Raw genomic sequence first — 21,062 nt, 5'->3', positions numbered from 1 at the left:
ATAACCATGGGAACTGAAGCGCTTCCTAAAGGCAGTCAGCTTCTCCAGATAGGGCCTTATATTTCCTCACATCCTCAAGCGTAAAGGTCATTCATACCAGATCACTTTCTGAGGGCAGTTGCTTTATATTCTCTCAACTCTTCCCCCAGGCGAATAGATAAGATCATAGATTTAAGATAAACTCGACAAAAGCAATATGTCCCTGGTGCTCCTTGGACCTTATCTCTTTTTCATTGAACAAACTTCTGGGGTTCGGCATTTAGACTTTAGACAAGGAGGTGTTATGTCTTTTGCTTTATAGCCTTGTGTCTTATGGTAAAGCTTACTTGAGCTACCCCCCTATATTATAGATTTGCATGTCAATTACCCTCACAACGCTTAACTGGTCTGGACATGCTGGACATCACACAGGTCATGCTGCACATCTTACCTTCATCATAGGCCAGGCTTACCTGTCATTCATAGATGATCAATTGTCACTTTTCATGTCTTTTTGTTTCTTATTCTGTCCAACACTTCAGGCTTATGTGTAACCTTAAACACATCTGGCTCAAGCTACATGTCAGACTCTGACATATTATGATCCTAACCTCTTGTTTATATGGCTGACAATGTACAGATTGTGCTTGCACGTCTAGTCCACACATATCAGACTTGCAGGTCTTACCCTCACAGGCCAGACTTAGGTGTCTTACATTCATGCAGACCAGGCTTACAGTATGTGTGTTATAACCTCACAGACCAGCTAAGTGTGGCTTACCTGGATGCAGACCTGCACTTCTGACTTATAACCTCACCAGCCAGTTAAATGTGTCTTACCTGGGTTAAGACCTGGCCTATGTGCCTTATAACCACTTAAAAGTGGACCACTTAAAAGTGTGTTACCAGCCAGTTAAATGTGTCTTACCTGGGTTAAGACCTGGCCTATGTGCCTTTTTTTACCACTTAAAAGTGGACCACTTAAAAGTGTGTTACCTGAGTTCAGACCTGCACTCAAAACTCCAGAGCCAGTTAGAGCAGGGCTCTAAATTAATACCAGCCAACCGGTCAAATGCTACTGAAATGTCATTTTGGCTGGTAGAAAAGACCAATGTACTCGCCACTTTGACCCATTAGTGAGTGACCCATTTTGGCTAGTGATTAAAAAAGTTAATTTAGAGCCCTGCTTACCTGGGTGTAGCCCAGATGTCTGTGTCTTCTAACCCCACTGGCCAGTGAAAGGTGCCTTACCTGGGTGCAGACTTGCACTTGAGACTCCAGGGCTTTGATCTGACTCCTCAGGAGGTCCTCGCTGCAGCGCGTCTGTTGGAGGCAGAGGAAGTAGACAGACGAGACGCGTGAGCATGTGGTGTAGAGAGGAGGAGGGAAAAAACACACACACGCAAAAATCAGCATAATAGGCAACTCCATCCTCTTCCTGAGTCGCAATTGTAAAAAGTTAGCTGTGTGGCTTAACCCATTGATGCTGGATGTTGCGTAGCGCAACATTGACCCTGGCGCCGGCATGATACAACATTCCGGCTCATAAGTTTTTAGATATTTATACTATTAGTAGGGAATGGATCGCACTCAATTTTTCTTCTTTCTTGTGGTTTTATTTTATTTTATCTTTGCAGGGACTGACATGACAGACGTTTCGGCTGCACAGAGCCTTCTTCAGTGTCACTGGTGCAGCCGAAACGTCCGTCATGTCAGTCCCTGCAAAGATAAAATAAAACCACAAGAAAGAAGAAAAATTGAGTGCGATCCATTCCCTACTACTAGATTACTTCAGAGACGCACCAACAAGACGGAAGAGCGCGTTGGGTGGAAAATAACCTAGATATTTATATTAAAAATGTTGGCATGTTAGATCTAAAGTAACACATTGTAATGCAAGACGAGTGTCTTAGCTTTTAAATGCAACTTATCTCGTGTTTTTATGTGCTTCAGAGGCTGAGAAAGTACCAATGCCCAAAAAGGGCTTAGGCATTTAGCACCAATTTCTGCAGGTGCTTCAGGCATCAATGGGTCAAGTGTTTTCATTTGACTAAAATTCAGTATAAACTCAGAGGCTAATTAGTTCTGTCATACTACTCTCAACTACAAAAACTCAAGGATGTTGCATAAAACAGGCATTTAAATAGTAGAAAATAATGACAATGATTTCTACTTGTATTTAAATAACGGTAGTTGAGTAAAAAATCAAATGACAAAAGATGCAGAGGTACTTTGATGCCCACTAACTTGCCATCATTTCCCTATTCACATCCACACTGGCATGATACAAAATCCAGGGTGTGATACAGAAGGTAATGCAACAGTGTGTTGAGTCTCAACTAAACGTGTGGTCAAGAGAGAAGCATACTTTCCACTGGAATACTACTTCTTATATCTCAATCCATCGTGTGTTCAGTACAGTAATATAAAAAAGGGAACTCAGAGCAATGACAATCTCATGGCTCATAAACTTGAGTCCTGCACTTTATAAATAAATATGTACTCTGACCCCACCCAAGATAGATGTGGAGACACATGGGTAAGAAACATTGAATGTCTACATCCACTTTGCCCCTCCCTCCCTTCCTGTGTCTGAAATAGTGCCTGTCTGGCTTAACTAAGATGATGCTGATAATACGTATCTCTGTAGCTGAATGCACTGTATGAACAAAATGAGCCATTGCTCTACAGGACACGATGTGTTCACTGAAGTATTCAAATACTGCAAAATAGCAGTGCCCCCTGACACAAACATAGATAGAAGTGAAAGTGAACATGGAAGTAAAAGTGTAAAAAATAAAAAATAAGAATAAAGTGTATTCTCATACAGAGACAAAATTAGAGCTTTCATAATCAGTCTTGTTACCTGTCTTTTGGCTTCTCCTTCAATTTTGGATGCCTGAATGTAAAATAAAAACGGAAATCCCATTTCACTCTCTAAAAACCTGCTTCAACAATATCTAATCTGCTTTAAATGTTCATTACAAATGATGCGCTATTTTTTTTTTTTTTTATAAGAGGCAGCTGGCTAACAGATCTCACTGGCTTACCTTTTTGACTGAGAGAAATATGCAGTGGGACATGGTGCAGCAGATTGTGCCCTCACTGCACACCCAAACTGTGCAAATGGAGAAGTTGAAGTGACAACCCTCATGCATTGTTCTGTCATTAATTCACACTCACATGCTAACATTCCGAATTCCATTCTAGAACTGCACTGTCATAATGGTGACTGCTGCATCAAGCATGGAATCTGAGATCCTGCTGTGTGGTGGACATTCTTTATTTCACTTACCACCAAACTGTCACTACATTTGCATTTTGCCTCAGATGGTTGTTTGGCCGATATCAGATGCTAATACTAGCTCGTACCAGATCTATAAACTGTCTCACCTACATACGAACAAAAGGTTAAACAAATGTTAATGCTTCAAAATTGGGAGATTGTCGTTGAAGAAAAAAAAAGGACAAAAACATGTGTATGGAGACCCTTTTTGACATATTGTCCCCCATCCTCACACATCAGTGAGAGTGCAACAGCACCAGGTGCTGCACTACCAAAACAACAGCTAGGTGGCGTATTAGAGAGAATTAGAGACGGGCCAACGCTTTCCTCTTGCATTATACTCCTTTATATAAAAGAATAGTAAACAAACAGTAAACAAACAGTGTATGTTGGTGTGCAAACTGTGTATGTTGGTGTCCTCCTTTGTAAGTCGCTTTGGATAAACAAGACCATTAATATAATATAATATAATATAATATAATATAATATAATATAATATAATATAATATAATATAATATAATAGGTTTTATTGGGTTATATTATATTATATTATATTATATTATATTATATTATATTATATTATATTATATTATATTATATTACATTATATTATATTATATTATGGTAGAAACTATAACATAATAAGCTATAATATAACACACTATAATAGAGAGGAGATAAGAATCTGACCTTCCACAGGAATTCTGTGGAGCGGAGCAGTGTTGCTGTGTTGCGCTGGAGGGATGTCAGCTTCATCCTCAAGGCAGCCTCTCTGGCCAGAGCCTCCTATGGAGACGGGACAACAGTATAGCACAGGCCCAGTCACTTACCCCATCAGATAATCATTATTACTCCTCTGGGGGGAGTTAACTTAAATTGCCCCCAGGGTTACCAACTAGGAGCTCCATGTATCATCTATTTTCAGAGCTGTAAATATAGTAGGGTTTCAAATAATGTAGTTACTGCATAGTACCTGTAGGTAGTCAGTCAGAAGGAGAACATCCTATAGTTGCCAAAAAAAGGAAAAGAACAGAAGAAATTGGTAAAAAAAAAAAGACAAAAATATAATACAATAGTAAAATTGTAGAAAATGTAGGACTGTTAAATGTTCTATCCAAATTGTTGCTTCGAACTTACTTCTTCTTTCACTGCAACAACACCAGGCCTAGAGTGTAAGACAGATAATATGAACATGAATATAAATGCAGTATGTTTCAGGCATGATTCAGTGTGCTTTTGTTACTGTGTTTTTCTTGGCTATCTTGTTATTATATCATTACTATGTAGCAATTAATTACTGTTATATAACTTATCCAGCTGTGCACTTACTCTGTCTGCATGTCAGGAGTCTGTTGTGTCTTTTGTTGGTTTTTCTCTCCAAGAACTACTGTATTTGGAAGAGGTAGGAAAACATGATCAGAGCACAGATCTGTATTGTATTGTGTTCAAATTACATTTTTGACAATCATAGCATGGCATGCAGCAGTGGTCTCCAATTATTTTTCTCCAAGGGCCAAATTTGTACAGCAAGTGAGGCTGCGGGCCAAACCGACGCCCCAACCCAATGAGAACCAAGTTAGATGTCTGGACAGAAAATAGATTTTCCCTTCTTGTCAATGTATGTTACTGTATGAGACTGTTATCATAATATCTAACTCTGTGAATGCTTTGGAGAGATAAGTTTATGACCCACTGACGTTTTGGCGATCAAAAATCACACACATTTATGTTTTCATTTGTTCTGACCTCATGGCGGGCCAAATGTTTGCCATGCCCGGGCTGGATTTGGCTCGCACACCTTTGTTTGGAGACCAAGGGCATACAGTATACACTGGGAAGAACTCACCTCTTTCTTTTTTGGTTGTGATGGTTCTCTTGTGGTGGACCTGCGTCCTCACTGTGGAGATGAGGTTCAGGCGAGCCTGCTTGGCTGCCAACTCACCTGCCTTTCCACCGGACCTCACCTGCATACTACAGGAACTCTGCAATACACACAGCATAAACTTCAATTCTTTACTGTTTTTATCGGAGGCTCAATTAACCTGGCCCTTGCCGGATGAATATGGTTTTTGCCTTTGCGGATCTGTGTGGAAACACTCCTGTCTGGCGAGAGCCAGGTTAAGAGTCAAGCACATGGTGGTCCAAATCAAAGTGCAAAAGTGAGACAGCTAAATAGCTAGTAGTTAGTTAATAGAATATTAAATACATAATTAAATATTAGTTTAAAATGTGCTGAAAGAGACTAAACATTCACATGTTGTAAAAACATGAGGGGTATCAGCATTTTCCTACGTATATGAGTTGCCCCACTCATATCATAGATAAGTACTGGTGTGTGTTTTTTTCATAACAGTGAGACAGACCTTTGAGGTAGATTTGACGTCATCTTTTGGGATTCCCATGCCGTCCAGCGTTATCAGTGGACGTCTGGTTGACGTCAGCATGCCACGTGCGGGCGGCCCTAATCTGGTGCCAATGGGCCGCTTCACAGCCGTCACTTTGAACTTGCTGGACCCTGAGGCACCAGCTCTGCCCTCTACTATCGTGGTGGTGGTGGTAGTGGATGTGGTGGTGGTGTCGGTATTGGGCCTCCTCTTGGCAAACTCCTGCTGACGCTTGTGCCTCTGCTCCTGCTTGAACCAGAGGACATCGGCCTCTCGCGAGGGGCTGCGGCACGCCGTGCGGTTGTGCTGGTCCCTCAGGTGCTCGTTCCTGACGGCGCGCTCCTCCGCCCGGATGTCATACTCTCTCTCCAGGAGCCACATGCTGCTGCACCATCGCTGCTGGCTGGCTGCGGCAGCTGGTCCTCTCAAGCAACAAGCCTGAAATGCTGCACCTCAGTCTGGGTGGGTGATCTGTCTGGCCATCGAGGCAGACAGTCCTGTCCACCAAGCCTCAATTGCTTCTCAACCAAGCCAGATATGATGCACCTTCGTCTGGGTGTCCTGTACAGTCACTGGCCCTCAAGGCAGTCAGTACCCTAAACAACAACCCTGAAATGCTGCACCTCAGTCTGGGTGTGTGTATGTCCCATCACTGGTACAGACAGACCTGAAGGCAGCCAGTGTCCTCAACCAAGCCAGAAACGCTGCACCTCAGTCTGGGTGTCTGTCCTGTCGCTGGCCCCCATGAAGGCAGCAAGTCCCTGTACCAAGCCTGAATTTCTGCACCTCAGCCTGGGTGGGTCTGTCCTGTCACTGACTTGTCACACAAAAGCACTGATCCGTACAATTTCAGCAAGAATTCCTGATTGGGTTAGCTGAATGAGAAATGAGTGTGAAAGTGTGAAATTAATATTTCAAGCATACAAAGATAGTTTACGTGACCTGCCTGATTTGACCTCTACTGATGGCCTCAAGATGACAGATGCATTTACTTCTTTACGTCATCTTAAAAAATCCTTTGTGTAAGGCACATGAAATTTGTTCAATGTCAAAGCAACATTGAGATTCCACTAAACAGTAACCTATAAATGGGAAAACAATGCAGTACAGCAGTAATCACATATTGCAAGTGGTAAGCAGACAGAAAGGCAACAAAAAAGAAAAACAAATATTACAACAAAACTGTTGTAAATAAGATAAAAAATAAGATACATTTTTTAGGACATACCGTCACATAATAGCCGGCAACACGTGTTTCTACTTGGGTCATTCCTGTGTTCAAAACTCCTCAATTTCCATAGCTGAGAACTATAGTGGCTGTATCAAGCAGCCCCGAAGCTCCACTGTCAACTTTGTCAACACAAAAAAGGAGAGAGAGAGAGAGAGAGAGAGAGAGAGAGAGAGAGAGAGAGAGAGAGAGAGAGAGAGAGCAACTGCACTCGTGTAACACTCGAGTAAAACAGGAAGTAGCAGAGGGCTGCAGCATCTGAGTGAGTTCCTCTATATCGCCACACACAGCCATGATGGGAGCGGTGCCACACATGCATGTGTGCCCTGATTAGACCAGTGACTGTGTGTGTGTGCGCCTGTGTGTGTGCATGTACAATCTGTCGTGGCACGTACAGTTTAAAATGTTCTTTATATGGGCATGGCAACTTGGGCCTAGTTTTGGCTCATTTTCTTAGCCATAAGTGATCTTTCAGCACTCCAAAAATAAACTTGTGTGAAAAAGCCTTGGGCACATTTCACAGAAATGCCGTTGAAATACCCTGGCTGCAGGTTTATCAACAAGGAAGCCATTAAATCCAACTTCCTGATTTGGATCTGTTTGTATAGTAGTCAGAGGTTCACTGCTGTGAAACCTCCTGTCATTGGCATGATTTCAATTTCAGTTTCCAAACTCACCAGCAGGTGGTGGTAAAGTCTCTTACACAGCTCTAAAGGATGTGGAGGAAGCAGGGAATGCAGTGTGTTGTGAAATAACACCTATGGTGTGATCAAGATTTCTTTTTTTTTTCTTCTTTAAAATCCACAGCCAAACACACACTGCTTCAGATCCAGCCGCAAAGTATTAAAGGACACAGACAAATATTAAGTTTACCACCAACCCCACTTTTTATTTACAATATGTAAACAATAACATTTGTGAGACATAGACAGAAAAAAATACATGCTCACAAGAAATGCACAGCCATTTAATGTTCTCCTGCATGAGGTTTCTTCTCTTGTGAGCTCCTTTCTCTGTGCTTACAGTCACAGTACAGAGTCTGAAGAGTCTTTCATAGTGTAAGTGATGACGAGTTCATGTAGTCTTGAAATGGATATTCCGATAGCCCATCTATTCACAAAACAGTTTTATTTCCACAGTTCATAGAATGATATGAATGATATCTCCAGCAGGCACTTCAAAGTGCAACCACCATTTCTGTAAAAAGTTTTTTTCCCCCCATGAACTATATGTGTCGTATAAAAGATGTTTCACATTTACAATATTTGATATTTTCATTGTGGTGCTTCGCCCACATTTGTTAAGGACCAAAACAAAAGTCGTAGAAACAAAAACAAAATAAAAAAAACAGGCAAAATAAAAAATTATATATATATATATATATATAAAACACAATTTTTCATTTTGATGTCATCCACAATTCCTTGATGTGGTGATGATGGGTAATCGTTTGCAGCCCTTCCATACCCAAAGGAGGTGTATGAAGCTCAGTCCGGCCTTTGCAATACAGGTCCATAGTATAAGACGTATGTGACAAGAACGCGGTGACATACAGATACAACATTTATAATATTAATAATAATAACAATATACTGTATATTTATGTACAGGCACACAGGCAGTGAGCGGAGCAGTGCGTGAGGAGGGGGTGTGTAGGTTCAGTGATGGGCAACCTGGATTCAGAGCTACAATCCAGTGCCACATAATCCAAGACCTACTTTTACCTGCCCAAATGTTTTAATTGTACACGTAAAAACAAGGTTAGATGGAGAATGTGGCACTGGACTATAGCTTCTGAATCCAGGGTTCCCCTCACTGTGGAGGGTATGTATAAGGTTAGGAGACGCTGACTCCTGGGCCAGAGGAGGCGGGTGAAGGGTCTCTGTTGGCCTGGCCAGAGGCAGCCATGGCTGGGGAGGGATGCTGCTGGGCGCTGGGGGACTGGCCGGATGGTCTGGCCAGAGCTTCCGATGGGGCGACCGCCTCCGTCTCCTGCTGGGATGCAGTGGCTGTTTATAGAGTGGGGAGTGGGGAGAGGGGAGAGGGGGGTGCAAAGAAACAAATGCTGATTGAGTGAATCATACAAAAAGGTATTAAAATATTTGTTTTATTTTTTTTTAGCTCATATCATCATGGTAGTGGCACATTTTATCAAGGTAAATGATACATAATTCAAGTGGATTATTGAGTACATTATTAAGTGCATAAATATTATACTAAGTTCATAATAAGGATATTATTTCAGAAAAAAAAATTCTGAGAGTATGCCGCAAGTCACAAAAAAAAAAAACATTGACATCCATAAATATAACATCCAAAAGGTCCATTCTAAAGACAAATCATTAAACACATTGCCATTAAACACATCAAACACACATTAACTCAGCGCTATAAAAAACAAGCATGCTAAAGGAATGATTGAGAGGATGATATCAAACACAAGGCCAAAGCTGAAAGAATGGGACGCTACTACTGGGCCTGAAAGGAATGAAAACACTATAAGAAAAAAACAATAACGTTCTCACTACTGCACCTAACATTCATACTAATAACATTCAGAGCTATCGATCCTGACTTGAGAAGGTAAAAACTGCCACATACTTTATCCAACAATAACCTGAACAGGATAATAGTAATCAAGGCTAAATGGCTGGTAGATTGAATATGTAGTTTTGTGATATTGCCCATGTTCAGGTATAAGGAATATGGTAAGTGGCATAGTTTTTTTTTTAATTCTCTGAGGCCAGGATGGATAGGTCTGACATTAACGCACATATAGTATCACGAAATATAAATACGCCATTCCATATGTTAAGTTGCTGTGGTGTTGTTATAGTGGGCTGGTTGCACATGTCAAAAGCAGGCCCAAACATGCAAGCCAATTCAACAGTCGCCAGCAAAACCAGATTGGTGCCCCATGATTTTACCAAATGCACAATAAACATTAACATATGGAAACTAACACTAGACGGAAAGGCTGTACCTTTATTTTTTGGCTGTCTTCCCTGGTGGTGACAAATCTGATTGCTTTTGGACATCTATCGATGAGCTACCGAGCTGCCTGAAAATGTGTGGATTTTTGTTACTGACCTATTTCTAAGGCAAAGCTATCTCAAACTTTATGAAGAATATCTGGCCTTGAAGGTAACGTTAGACAAAGCAACCTGTCACAAACATTGTACGATTCATCAAAATAATATGGAAAACAAGGCTAATAACACAGTGAGAAGTCAACAATCGGCCCATCACTTTAAAATAAACATGACAAACCAATACTTTCGATTCATTCCACATTCTTAAACAGTTATACATTTTCATGCTTCTTTTCAAAACAGTGTTAGCCATTTGGTTGTTTTCTATTTGATCAGTAAATGAGAGCAGGACACTGAAAATCCCAGTTCCAGACTAGACCAAAGTCATGTTTAGGGGTCATGCACTGACTTAGCCTGGCTGTGTTCCGGACTTAGGATACCATCTTAAATGACTGCACTGGACTGTTTGAAGGATTACTAGGTGTTTGAGTGCACGGCGGCAGGCCAGACCTTGAGTACATTCCATTATCCTCACTCCTGTCCTCCACCTATGCTTGTGGTCTCACGCTTTACTGATGCCCTGCCTCCGTGGAGAACAATATAAAAGTTTCCCCACTGTCAGCAAAGGCAGAACAACGTTTCCCCATTCAACATCCCGATTGAAAATGAGAAAGTGGGGAATTGCGCTTTTGTGAGATATTGAATTAAACATAAGGCCTCATTATGACGCTGCCAGATGTCACTGATGACAGAAGCACATGAGAGGACGGGAGGTTTTTGTCCCCCATTACAACTCCACTGCAGGACTTTGAGTTCTTATGTAGGTAGGGTATGGCTCGGACTTCACCTAGTACCTCAGGTGGCTATACCTGACTGTGTGATTTCGCTGCACCTGACAGGGTATAGGATTTTGTGTAGTACCTCAGGTTGGTTTGGACTTGGTGTAGTACCTCATGTTGCTGTACCTGACTGGGTATAGGATTGTGTGTAGTACTCCTGACTGGGTATAGGATTTTGTGTAGTACTCCTGACTGGGTATAGGATTTTGTGTAGACTGGTTGGACTTGGTGTAGTACCTCATGTTGCTGTACCTGACAGGGTATAGGATTTAGGTATAGTACCTCAGGTTGGTTTGGACTTGGTGTAGTACCTCATGTTGCTGCACCTGACACGGTATAGGGTTTAGGTGTAGTACCTCAGGTTGGTTTGGACTTGGTGTAGTACCTCATGTTGCTGCACCTGACACGGTATAGGGTTTAGGTGTAGTACCTCAGGTTGGTTTGGACTTGGTGTAGTACCTCATGTTGCTGTACCTGACTGCGTGCAGGACTTCATGTGCTCGGGCCAGTGGGCCTGCTGGCAGGGGTAGTCGCAGTAGCTGGTGTTCCAGCAGCAGTAGAAGATGGCCTCCTTGCGGCAGTTGGCACACCATTGCTTCTTCTTGGTCTCGTCCACCGCCTGCTGACGCTCCGCCTCGCTCTGCTTACGCACCTCCGCCACCAGCCGCTCACGCTCCTGCTCCAGGCTCTGACGCATCTCCGCCATCGTCAGCTCTGGAGAGAGAGAGAGGAGAGATGTTGAGTTGCTCTTCAGTATGTCCTTGTGTTGTCGTTTTGTTATTGTTGCTTGTAAGCCTTGTCAACACTGATATACATAGGCATGCCAATAAAACAAATATGAATTTGAGACGCAGACACCCACAACCACACACATGCACGTACCCGTAGATGCGCAAGCACGCACAAACACACCACATGCACTCAATAAACCAATACTAACACCATAGTCATCACCCACTCACAAACATATGACTTATGCACATTCGTGACATGGAAAGTATCTGTAATGAAGGAATAGGAGTTGACACGGTATACTTTAGGTGTTGCTCATTCACCATCATAATGTGTCTTGTTGCCCATTCACAAATTTGTCAGTTTTCACGAGTTGTTATCACCACCTTGATGTATTCCTATAGATAATACACCGCATTTCACATTATTACGCAAATGACATTTTTTGCCGTTTTCCTAAATAATCAATAGAAATGACAGTCGTCATAATTTTCAAGTAATCGGCCATTAGAGTACAATTCAAAAGTTTTTGAATGAACCTTCCAATGATAACGGTATTTTTTTAAATAACAAAAAACTTAAAATGCCCAAAATGCTCTGTTCCAAATTATTAAGCAAAACAGTTTTGTAGTGTTGTAATACAAATTTCTTTCTTTTTTTTCCCATTTACATCAAAACAGTTGGCATTTGGTACCTTCCTTCGCACTCTAAAGAAGGCCCAGCTACCACGAGATCTGCTCACTAACTTCTACAGGTGTACAATTGAATCAGTAATTACATACAGCATCACATCTTGGTACACCAGCTGCACACACGACAACAAGAAGATGTTACAGCGCATCATTAAAACAGCAGAGAGAATCATTGGGTGCCAACTACCCACACTTGAGGAGATCCACCATACACGCTGCACAAACAGAGCATTAAACATCCTTAAAGATCACACACACCCTGGTCACAGGCTCTTCACCATGCTACCATCTGGCAGGCGCTTTAGGACTCTGCGTGCCCGCACTACGAGAATGAAGGACAGCTTTTATCCAACTGCCATTAGACTCTTGAACGCAATACGTCACCTGCCCCCCCTCAATACTTCAGGACTATCGATACTGTGACATGCACATGGATTTTTATGGATTTTTATATATTATTTATTTACTGTTTAATCTTTTATTTTGTGGGCATTTGTGGGTTGCTACTAAACACAATCTCGCTATATTTGTATAGTGACAATAAAAGTCTACTCTCTCACTACTCTTCTAAATTACATTTCGATGTTCAAAACTTGGTCATACGCTGTAACTGGAATGCTGCGTTTAACATTGAAGTCAATGGCAGGGCATTGCATGGGAGTTATGGAAGCCTAGATATCCTTGATGCTTTGCTCTCAGCTGTTTTTGTTTGTTTGGTCTGGTGACCCACACTTCACTCTTCAATATACCCGTAGATTTCCATGCCACGTGTAGGTGCTTTGGAGGTGATGACATTCTAACTCACCAGACATAGCATCCCATTCATTTTCAATTTCATTTCATTTCATTTTCATTTTTGCGTATATTTTTAATACGCTTACGTATAAACACGACATGTGGACAGGTGCCTATTAGCCTCCTAAATGGGACATTTTTAAAACCAGGGTTTAGAAATTATTAAAATTATTACGTTACTGGCAGTTATTACGTTATTGGCATCATCATTACTGCCCTACAAAGCAAAAAGGCAGTAACTGCGTAGAGCTCAAAACTGAGTCAGTTGACTTTAAAATGATGCTGCAATCCAGCATAAGTGGTTTTTGGGATATTACTGAAATGTGACATTTTTGTTACTTTATATTACCACCCTTTTTCCAAATCAATCATTTTATTTATCTGTAGACTTTGATATATATGGCATTAAAGTTATAGTTAGTCATTTTAAACAGCAATGCAGTTACTGCCTTTTTGCTTTGCAGGGCAGATTACATTATTAAAGCTTTTTTTGTGTAAGGCCAATAACGCAATAACCTGCCTATAACGTATTATAACATAATAACTTATTACGTTATGGGCAGAACGTTATTACGTTATGGGTAGGGAAGTGTTACTACATATGGCCAAGTTATTACCTTATGGGCTTTATTACGTTCAAATGAGCCCAAATTATTACGGAATGGGCAGTTATTACGTAATGGCTAGTTATTACGTTATGGGTTCTTACATACGTGTAACCAGTTCAGCACCTTAGTTGGGACTGTTTTTGAAGTGTGCCGATGGCCTTACCCAGATTGTGTTTCATCTCGGAGAGCTCTTGCTGGTGGAGCCACTGGAGTTTGTCAATCTCTATCCTCAGCCGGCGGATCTGCACACACACACGTATGCATAGAGATAATGAGATTGGTCAAATCCGTTTGGAGAGGCCCGTCGGCCGTCAAATTGTCTTACACGGTAATCTGGGCTTCAAAAGCACAGCCCTTCTGATGCAACATCTCGTCATGGCCAAAGGTCTTGGGCTGGCAGTGATGTTCCATAGATCACCAATGTCTCCATTATAAAGATACATTTGTCTCAGAAACGTGTTCGCAATTGACATGCACAGAAAGTGTTGCTGCTGCAAACAGCTGAATTGAAATGAAAAAATAAAAATCAACAGATGCGTTCTAGAATTTTTCTTCCATGAACATAAATAAAAGCAACAATAAAACAAATTCCAAATTAGGAAACCTTGAAGAGGTATCACTTTTTAAGACAGTGGTCAAAGACATTATTTTGTAAGAATTGAGAGATATTGTGTGATTATGACACTGTGAGAAAGATCTGTCCAAAATAATGAACACAAAATTTTGTATTGTGTGTGTGGGCATAACTCAAGTATTTAAGACCCACCCCAACCCAGCAGTGAAACAGTCTGGTCTTACTGACCTAAAAATATAGCACTTTTACAGTACCGTACAATGTGGATTAAGCGGATGAGACAGCAATAGAATGGCGTCCACCTGGGCAACATGACCAGCTAATTACAGTTACTAATTGCATAATTGCAAGACTTGCAAATCAATTACTAATTCTAATACTGGAATTGCATAATTTGTGGTAACTCTGTGTAACCTTTTTCCCGGTCTGTGTAATCCACAGTAGGTACACTGACTTACATACAGTGCATTGGCAGAGGCTGTCAGACATCACGGTGGGCTACCGTAGGCCCTGCCGTGGCCTAATGGTGGGGCACTGGGTTATTAAGCCGGTGACCCAGGTTCCATTCTGGCCTGGGTCATTTGCCGATCCTTTCCTGTCTCTCTCCCCACACTCGCTTCCTGTCATAATCTCCATCACAATGTAGGTTATAGATAAAATCATTTCTAATGCTGACCTCTGCAATGGTGTTTCCAGACGTGTTTTTGGACAGGTCGTTATAGATTTCAGTCATCGTCCCTTTGATTGCGTCCATGATCTGAAATAAAAACGTAAGTGACAAGGAACATTAAATCTCTCTCCAATAAGAAAGGGTCAAATTCAATGCTGATACTGAAACATCACTTGTGGTTCATATTTTGTGCAGTGATGGGCTATGTTATGCCTTCAAAACAGGATTGTTTCACAGTGAGATTGATTACAGATAACAATAGCGTTCCTATGAGTCCTGTATGTACTGGATGAACTTATCCAGTGAATGCACACATCACCTCTGGATTTTCAGTCATCTGGAGTTTAAGTAAAGCAGGAACAAATTTACGCAATTCAGGTCTTTTGTAAAGATAAAAAAACGGCTTTATCGATTTCAGTGCAAGTGTTCAGTCTTCAGATCTTCATAAACTCGCAGTGAAATGTCAGTAAAACCATTGTTTGTGCAAGACCTGAAGTGTGTGGAATTGGTTCCTTTCTTACTTAGACGCTTCAACTACATCCCCCGCCTCCACTAGGGATCAGCACTGGCCCTTGAGCCCTTCAGTTCACCCGGAGGTGACGTACTTTAGTGGTGTACTTGGCGATGTCAGCGGCCTGGTCAGCGGAGCCGGTGGGGATGGTGAAGTCTCCTGCCGAAGAGGAGGAGGAGGACGGGAGGGAAGAGGACACAGAGGCAGACGCTGAGGCAGCAGCCTGGGAAGAGTCCTTTGGTTGCGCTCCTATACGACAGGGGACAGGGTGGGGAGGATGAGGAGAGAAACAGAGGGGTGCAAAACCAATTCAATAAAGATAAATGATACAAGAGACGGACATAGACACACACGTATACAATTCCATCCTTATGTTGGTTCCTCTAACTTCTATTACTATAACATAACTAAAGAATGCGCGCTCACACACATACACGCACACAGACACACGTGCATGCTCACGCAAATTCAAACACACACAAACCAGCAAAATACTTTTTTCAAGACCCTTTACTAAATCAGTAAAATACCTTTTGGACACCCTTTCATAATGACAACAAGCACTCCCTGAATGATAATCACCTTTGAGCGATTGCCTGGTCTGGTACCGCGTGCTGGACGACTGGGCCTGCTGTGCAGCAGACACGCCTTGCGTCTGCACCTGCGCCTGTGCCTGCGTCTGCACCTGAGTACCCTGTCCCTGCTGCTGCTGCACCTTCTGCATTTGCCACTTCTGCGAGGACGTCTGGAACTTGGCGCCGCTGGTGGCAGTGGCGGGGTTCCACACCACTGTGCGCTGTTGTTGCTGCTGCTGCTGCGGCGTTAGAGTCTGAGGCGAGGCCCCCGAGTCTTTAGGCAGCAGAGGCCGCTGCTTCTTCACCATGCTGGAAGGCGAGGAAGAGGAGGGTGGCGATACGATGGCGGAGGAAGGCAGTGTGGTGGGAATGGCAGCTGGAGAAGATGAGGAGGTGTTGCTGGAGGAGGAGGAGGAGGCACCAGGAGGCAGCGTTGAGGAGGCCAGGGCTGGGAAGGACACCAGGTTCAGGGGGGTGCCCACTGGAGGATGGGAGAAGTCTTTCACACCACCGGCGGGGGTGCTTGAGGAGGTGTTTTCAGCAGAGAAGGAGGAGGATGCTGGGTGGCTGGACGAGGGAGCTTTACCTGTAAGGATGTCAACGATGTTTTGAGAAAATATTAGACAGTGGGCAACTAGGAAGTGACTTTTGGGGAGAAGAAATCAAGCAATTGTAAACTACAGCCGTAGACTCGGCACATTCTAAAGACACAAACGTAATGTGCATAATAATTTATCTGGTTACCCCTCCAGTGCATATTAGTGTTAAAAAACAAACATAAATACAATCACTTAAGTAGATGAATGTGAAAATTCTGAATTCATGACTTATTGTGGTGTTCAAAGAGTTTGAAAAAGGATGATGACATGGCAGCATTTACATTTAACCAGTTTAAATGATTCCAACATACTATTGCTTGAGAAAACAGTTGACACTTTGGAGTTAACCACTTTTAAACAGCATTGTACAGGGTATTGCTCTAATTGCCTTGGTCCTGACCCACTGACCTATTGTTGGCAGGGACGGATTAACGCACTGGCTAGATATGGCTGCAGCTAGGGGCCCCCACCTTCCAGGGGGTCCCTGATTGGCACAAAAGACAAACACTGAAGAATTGTGACAAGATGGAATATCGAAAAATGAATCTGTAAAGTTGAGTACAGTTTTAAATCTTGCTAATACCCCTCTCCACAACTGGCAGAAATGTTATCCTTAATTCCTAGTTTTCTAATTTTGCCACTAGCCATGTCATTTCAACGTGAAATTTGCCCACAGCAACTTATAGCCTAGGGACCCCAGGCAATTTTAATCCGGCCCCGATTGTTGGGTTTGTTTATTTGCCAACCTCCAGATTAGAGGATATACTGTAAACAGGCCTTTAGTTCAAGGCCTGGAGTCAACACAGATCCAACTGGGAGGCCATCCCGCTTAGGTTCATCCATTCTCAGCATGTGTCCAGATATCCAATTAGTCCATATAATATTGTTCTGTAGCAAGTCCTACGTTAGTGAATGTGATTTCACTGGTTATGTGCTCAGTGTATGCTTACTACTGTCCTACAAAGCAATATCTGACCTTAGAGGAGCCATGAGCCTCAATTACATCAATTGATTACAATTACAAATACTGTGGTCCATAATTGAGTGTCTTGCTTAAAGGTCTTATTTCAAGACTTAAGTAATAAGACTTTAAGTAATAAGCACCAACCCCCCCCCCCCCCCCCCCCCCCCCCCCCCCCCCCCCCCCCCCGATAGAATCTGGTGCAATTGGTGTGTGTACACGTGAATACTTGAATCCTGCACTTGCTCTGTATCATCAGTTGATTGCATATTTTATATCTTCATTTTTCTTATCACATTACTTATACTGTTAATATATGCCTCCAAACATCATCTCACTGTATCTATATAGTGACAATAAAGCACTCTACTACTACTATACTCCACTACTATACTACCGTTCAAAAGTTTTGAGTCACCCTACTTTTTTGCAATTCAAGTTGTAGACATACCTGGAGTCATTGGAAAGTTTCTCCACTTTCCAATGGTAGGTATATGACATTTGTTGCGTTGCCACCTCAGCCACAAATTCAAGTCAAAGTACCTGCCTATGAATTTTTTGTTTTGTTTGTCTGTTTGTCTGTTTGTCAGCAGGATAACTCCAAAACCGGGTAACGGATTTGGCTAAAACTTAAAGTTAAAAAGGAACAAGTGATTGCATTTTGGTGGTGATCCAGATCACGAACCAGAATCAGAATTTTTAAAAAGATTCTTCACCATTTCTAGCCTAGAAATCTAGATGCCCTTAGTGACCGCAGATTTAATTGGACAGGGAGATTTTTGACATTCCAGTTTCTAACGCCGCAAAAAGAAGGCAGAAAGACTTAAAATACAAATAGGCTGTAACATAGTCAAATGTTTTATCAAACAGCCTCCTTGGCGAAGGTCTGCACTCGGAGTTCTAGGTTATTATATGATTTACCACTATCTCCAGTTTAATTTCACCAGGTAGTACAGAGCCAGGGGAGACTTGGGATACTCCCCTGGCCAGTACCCTCCACAGTGTTTTGAAAGCTGCGTGATCCTTACTGTTGATGGCGGGGGCTGTCGGAGCCTCCCTCCTGGCTCTCTTCCTGTCTCTTCCCGACTCCTCCCCGAGGTCGATGACCAGCTCCTTATCTGAGTCAGAGTCCACATCTGCACCGGCTGCACTGGATGCAGCTTTAGCCTCTGCCTTTTGCGGCTGCTGAGGCAGTGATGCTCCCCGAGGCTTCTCATCCTTTTCCGTTCTGCTGCTGCTGTTGTGGTGCTGCTGCTGTTTCTCCTTCTTGACCATAGAGCCCTCCACAGCTCCAGACTTGTCCACTCGGCCCAGCGTCCCAGCTGCTACACCCGTCGTTGATGACCCTCCGCCGAGCAGTCCCCCGTTCCTCTCCGGCCTCTCCATAGAGGCGGTGCGGCTCTTCCGCTTGGACTCCTTGTCAGTGGTGGCGTTAGCGGCGGCGCTGTTGGCTGAGCCAGCGTGGCCCTTGGGCTTCTGGTCCTCGTCACTCATGTACTCGCTGTCGCTGGAGTCCGACTTGTCAGAGTCCTCAGAGTCGCTGTGCTCCACATTGCGGTAGACGTCTTCGGAGAGCTCATCAATTCCTGCGACAGTGGATTATTTTTTTACTGGTTATGAAAATGTATTATCAGAATACCACCATTATCATACCCTACCACAATTGTAATTAACAATTAAAAGTGTATAATAATAATACAGCATAATATTAATACCTAATTGAACTTTTGTGTTTACATAGTCTGTGCTTCCATGAAGCATTCGGTTGATGGCAATACACATGATCATGCTTGCCAATCTGTCATGGTGTTAGTCTGTATAGTACTTATATGGTGTTGGTCTGTATGGTACTACTTGTAATGAGAGTAGACGTGTTTTTTGCCTTGTCGTTTTGTTTGTGTGCATACATGTATTTATAATGTGAGTAAAGACGTATGCTTTTTGGCTGTGTCATGGTCTTGGTTCCGTCTACTTGTAATGTCAGCCAAAGTGGATGTGTTTCGCTTTTGCCTTGGTGTTAATCTGTATATACAGTAAGTAATGTGAGCAGAAGCTACTGTATGTGCTGGTTTACCAAGCTGGGCCTTGCAGTTCTCAATAGTCTTGTCCAGGCTGCGGAGGGGTCTCCTGGCAGAGCTGAGCCGCGTTGGTGTCCCCTGTAACTGCTGCTGCTGTTGCTGCTGCTGCTGTACGGATTCACTTAACTCCTTTAGGTCCATCTCCGCTTTGATCCGGTCTATGGGAAAAAACACCAACATATTTTACTAATCAATGTCACTCCACTGTTTACGAGATCTCATCCCTTGACGCGTCTTTCATTATTTTTTCTGCTTTTGTCATCGGTCATCCAGTCATCCAGTGACAGCTGGAGAGGAGCGCGTACTTTCAGGACGCCTTTTAGACACACACGGCACAGCTGCCTGTTTTTCATTTTTCGTTTCTCTAGCTAAAATTTGCATGTTCCAGTTGAGGGGTTGGTGGGCGCGCTACACTTGTTGCACCATGCCTCCTGTTCTGCTGAGACTGATGCATGCTGCCTGAATGATCCACCACCCCATAGAATTCTTGTAATCTTGTAATAGGTGAAGGGTCAACCAGAGTGTGTGTGTGTGCGTGTGTGTGTGTGTTGGGGGTGATATCCTGAAGAACATTTATCAGTCACGGTGGACATATGGGGGGTTAGCAGTCTCAGAGTGACTTACATAATTGGAAAAGTAATTTGGTACCGTTTCATATGAAATCCATTCAAAAGAGCTAATGAATATGATGGGTGTCTGTTGTCAAGGAGGCCTTAACGCTAGAGCATGTAATGTCTTTTATTTTCAAAATGTATGATTCCTGTTCACAAATTTGATCTTATCACAAATATTTGACAAGTAATAAACTAATATTCACTGGCCTGACCAAAGTACAGTAGGCTATACAGATAAATGTCCATCTCTGGAATTCAAAATGCCAGACATGGAAAAGATCCACCTATTCACATATGAAAGGTGTACATTTCCACATCATAATAATGAGTACTTGTGTATGGTGGTAAATACACATGAAAAAGATTTGTGAGTAGGCAGTATACATTCTGTAAATCAACAAAATAAACATTCTGTGAATCTCCTACAGTGTTTCCCACAGAAATTTTGGAAACTATGGGGGCAGCCGGGGTTTATTTTGTCCGGGGGGGGGGGGGGGGGGCGGGGGGGGGGGGGGGTCTTCTCACACAGGCCTTTTTTTTTGGGGGGGGGTGGGAGGGTGTATTCTTGCAGCGTAAATGCAAAACGGCAAAACAATGACTACAGTATGACATTGGCGCATGGAGAAACTGTAGGCCTGGGCCTATATTTCAGCCATTTATATTTTGAGAAATAAGGCTACATAAGATTTTACCCATGACTTGTATAATAGTAGTACATTGTCATTGTCAAAAAATGCAGTACAGTGAATAATTTCTGTTTACAACACATTTTCAGGGCAGGGGTCTGGGAAACAATAATAAAACAAAATGAGCAGAGATAAGAATTTAAGAGCACTGTGAAATTGTTAACGCATAGACAAAAAGGGTCTTAGAGGGTAGGCTATGCCTTTTCCCCCACACATAT

At 42.6% G+C, this 21,062-nt stretch overlaps 2 protein-coding genes across 16 annotated transcripts in view; both read right to left on the bottom strand.

Annotated features, from left to right (window-relative positions):
- LOC134457271 (TRAF3-interacting JNK-activating modulator) overlaps window positions 1–6,054 on the bottom strand; it is a 12,469-nt gene extending 6,415 nt beyond the window's left edge. Inside the window, exons 1-7 of the mRNA XM_063209201.1 lie at window positions 5,630–6,054; window positions 5,113–5,248; window positions 4,596–4,653; window positions 4,404–4,431; window positions 4,240–4,269; window positions 3,957–4,052; window positions 1,231–1,302 (exon numbers count right to left, since the gene is read on the bottom strand). Coding sequence (XP_063065271.1) covers window positions 1,231–1,302; window positions 3,957–4,052; window positions 4,240–4,269; window positions 4,404–4,431; window positions 4,596–4,653; window positions 5,113–5,248; window positions 5,630–6,031 — 822 coding nt within the window. The 5' untranslated portion in view covers window positions 6,032–6,054. The remainder of the gene's footprint in view (window positions 1–1,230; window positions 1,303–3,956; window positions 4,053–4,239; window positions 4,270–4,403; window positions 4,432–4,595; window positions 4,654–5,112; window positions 5,249–5,629) is intronic.
- A 1,687-nt stretch (window positions 6,055–7,741) lies between these two features.
- LOC134457268 (MYND-type zinc finger-containing chromatin reader ZMYND8-like) overlaps window positions 7,742–21,062 on the bottom strand; it is a 37,020-nt gene continuing 23,699 nt past the window's right edge. For 11 of the 15 annotated variants that reach the window (XM_063209196.1, XM_063209197.1, XM_063209189.1 and 8 more), the window contains 8 exons: window positions 19,541–19,702; window positions 18,495–19,052; window positions 15,914–16,492; window positions 15,426–15,580; window positions 14,827–14,907; window positions 13,740–13,818; window positions 11,224–11,463; window positions 7,742–8,887 (listed from right to left, as the gene is read on the bottom strand). In XM_063209196.1, the coding sequence (XP_063065266.1) occupies window positions 8,715–8,887; window positions 11,224–11,463; window positions 13,740–13,818; window positions 14,827–14,907; window positions 15,426–15,580; window positions 15,914–16,492; window positions 18,495–19,052; window positions 19,541–19,702 (2,027 nt within the window). In that variant the 3' untranslated portion in view covers window positions 7,742–8,714. Of the gene's footprint in view, window positions 8,888–9,861; window positions 9,940–10,860; window positions 11,464–13,739; window positions 13,819–14,826; window positions 14,908–15,425; window positions 15,581–15,913; window positions 16,493–18,494; window positions 19,053–19,540; window positions 19,703–21,062 lie in introns of those variants that run through there. The other 4 variants (XR_010036426.1, XR_010036427.1, XM_063209191.1 and 1 more) reach the window with 4 other exon arrangements.

The sequence above is a fragment of the Engraulis encrasicolus genome, chromosome 10, assembly GCF_034702125.1.
Source record: "Engraulis encrasicolus isolate BLACKSEA-1 chromosome 10, IST_EnEncr_1.0, whole genome shotgun sequence".
NCBI lineage: Eukaryota > Metazoa > Chordata > Actinopteri > Clupeiformes > Engraulidae > Engraulis > Engraulis encrasicolus.
This window is presented reverse-complemented; position numbering and strand designations above follow the sequence as displayed.